The sequence below is a fragment of the Echinops telfairi genome, unplaced genomic scaffold (assembly GCF_000313985.2).
Source record: "Echinops telfairi isolate 266 unplaced genomic scaffold, ASM31398v2 ScPeMD7_7;HRSCAF=31, whole genome shotgun sequence".
NCBI classification, from domain to species: Eukaryota; Metazoa; Chordata; class Mammalia; order Afrosoricida; family Tenrecidae; genus Echinops; species Echinops telfairi.
The window spans coordinates 10,396,329-10,398,854 of record NW_022103904.1 but is presented as its reverse complement, the minus strand read 5'-3'; the positions used below and the strand labels follow the sequence as shown (position 1 = coordinate 10,398,854).

At 52.5% G+C, this 2,526-nt stretch overlaps 1 protein-coding gene across 1 annotated transcript in view; it reads right to left on the bottom strand.

The window, feature by feature from the left end:
- VOPP1 (VOPP1 WW domain binding protein) overlaps positions 1-2,520 on the bottom strand; it is a 143,478-nt gene extending 140,958 nt beyond the window's left edge. The window contains exon 1 of the mRNA XM_013005998.2: positions 2,463-2,520. Within this exon, the coding sequence (XP_012861452.1) occupies positions 2,463-2,516 (54 nt within the window). The 5' untranslated portion in view covers positions 2,517-2,520. The remainder of the gene's footprint in view (positions 1-2,462) is intronic.
- Between the last annotated feature and the right edge of the window lie 6 nt (positions 2,521-2,526).

The window sequence follows — 2,526 nt, the reverse complement described above, 5'->3', positions numbered from 1 at the left end:
GTGCAGAAGAGAAAAATTCTTCTCCCAGGGCGGTTTTTAGATTCTCTCTCCTCTCCAGGACCTCTCACTGGTGTCGAAACTCCATGCTGGGTGGGACAGGTGGGCAGGGGGACCGTAACGGCCGCTGCCACAGCCCTCCCTAAATTCCAGGTGGTTTCAGCTCACCCCCACCAGAAACTCACACAATGAGGCCAACTCAAGCAGAACAAAGAAACAAAGGCAAATGTCCCAGGCTACAGCTGGTAATTAGAAGCCCTCAAACACCCTCCCACGTGCTTTTTGGGTTTTGTCTCCGTTTTTCACCTTTAGCCCCTCACAACTGTAACTGCACATTTATGTAAGTGACTTGGGACTTCAAAAGCATCAAAGGTGTTCTGATAACATAGGCACCAAGCAACCCATTTCAGATGAAAATATCTCAGCTTCCCATCTCACCTATGAAATGTGATAAATGATAAAGAAGTCCCCCTTATTCCTCAAAGAGGCAGCTCCCCACCACAGACCAAAGAGTGCTTAGGAGAATCATGTAAAGGGGGCTGCCCATAGCCTTCTAGTTAAAAACACAGACACCAATCACCCAGCAATTGGACTTGGTGAAACTTCTTAGTCATTTAGGTTTCAGTTTTATATCTCAGTTCTGCCTTTAAGATTGTCTCCAATCTTTGCAGACATGATTTGAACTCACTATGAAGACGATACAGCCTGGAGTGGCTCGAAGGGTCAGGAGCGCACCTATCAGCCTGAAAACTGGCAGTTTGAACCACCTATGCACAACACCAGAGACCAGCTGGAGAACTGCTCTCTAAAGGTCACAACCGGAAACGTCTGTGGAGCAGTTCTAGGCTGTACGTGCCGGTGGGGGGCGTCACACTAAGTCCGAATTAACTCGGAATGAAACGGATGGCAACTCACAGCACAAATCAAGATGATCACTTCCTAGCCAATAAAACTGCTCTGCTGGAAAGAACGGAATTCCTTAAGCAGTATAGGTTCCATATGTGTGCAGGGATCAGGACCACACAGCAAACAAAAGACCTGGGAAAAGTTACAGGGAGGCACAAATGAAAGGAATGCTACACAATTTCCTCCAGCACTCCTCCTTTAAGAAAGGACTGCGCGTGGTGGTGCAGATGCATGAAGGTACACACACAGTTCGTTTACATCAATCGTGGTCTCCAATGCACTTCTGTTGTTCTCCCTGGGAGGCATCAAGGCAATGTAAGTCCCAAGGTTTTTAAATTCTGAACAAATGGAAAGAATGCAAGCGAGGAGGCACTCCAGTAAAATACACACACACACACACACACACACACACACTCACTACCAGGCCAGGGGTATAGTTTAAACAAAAACAGGAAGCCTTGCCTATGGGGCCAATCCGGACAAGGGTAAACTTTTCCATCAACCTCGGTCCAGTAGACCTAACTAAGACTTCTCCACCCTACCCCCAACATTTTGTAACAATTACTTTTAAGAAGTAGAGAAAACAAGTAGTCATTACCAGTGGTAACCCCCAACGAAAGAGTCTTACAACCCTTTTAAACTAGAAAAGGTGGGAAGAGAGACCTAAGTAACTCATTCCCCGTGTACTTTGATTACACTAATCTGATGCAGCTTTCCTTTAAAACTAATGAAGCTCCGCTGGATGGACCAGAGTGCTAAATCTCGCCCAACACCCCAGAATCGGACTTGCTCTTTTGAAAAAGTCCTTCTGCTTAGCAGTGGGTGGGCCCGAAGCAACTTCCCAACTAGAGGCAGCCTGCGGTCCCCAAGAGGGCGTTTACTCCCTGCTTCCACCCTCAGTCAGCTCAACAAGTTTCCCCTTGGGCGCCAGCGTCTCACACCCACCACCCGAGCTCCACGAGGAATTTTCCTCTGGCATGCGAAGACTTTCCGCTTTATTTTCACAGCCGGGATCTCTCTTCCTTTCGCTCACCCCTGCGATTTCCCCGGTATTCCCGTGACATTTCCCGCACAACTTCACCTCCGCCCACTTGTTCCCTCCCCAGCTAACCGACTCCAACTCCAAGCCACCCTGCGCCCCAGAGCCTCCCACCTGCGCTGCTCCCAAGGGACCCCACCCCGTGCCGCTCGACCCCCGGGTCCCCAGCAAGGGGTGGGGGGAGGACAGAGCACAAAGGTCACTGACGAGTCCTCCTGGACTGAAGCAAAACGCAAGAGAAATAAGCGCCCCGGAGAGGAGGGGGGTGGGGGTGGAAGAGGATGAAGTGGGAGGGAAGGGTTGGTCCTGGGAAGCCTCTCGGTCACCAGCGTCCCCAACACCTTCCCAATCACCAGGACGTAAGCAGTCCGTGGGGCTGCGGTTCCGGCTACCCCACCACTGGGCTCTCCCAGACGGGGCTCCAGGGGCGCCCCGGAACTGCGACGCCCCCTCGGCGCCCGGCATTGTTCGCGCTCCAGGAGCACACATCTGGAAGGCGCCCCGGCGCCCCGGCCCCTACCTCCGCCAGCAGCGCCAGCAGCAGCGCCGCGAGCGCCCCGGGCAGGCGGCTCATCGCGCCTCCC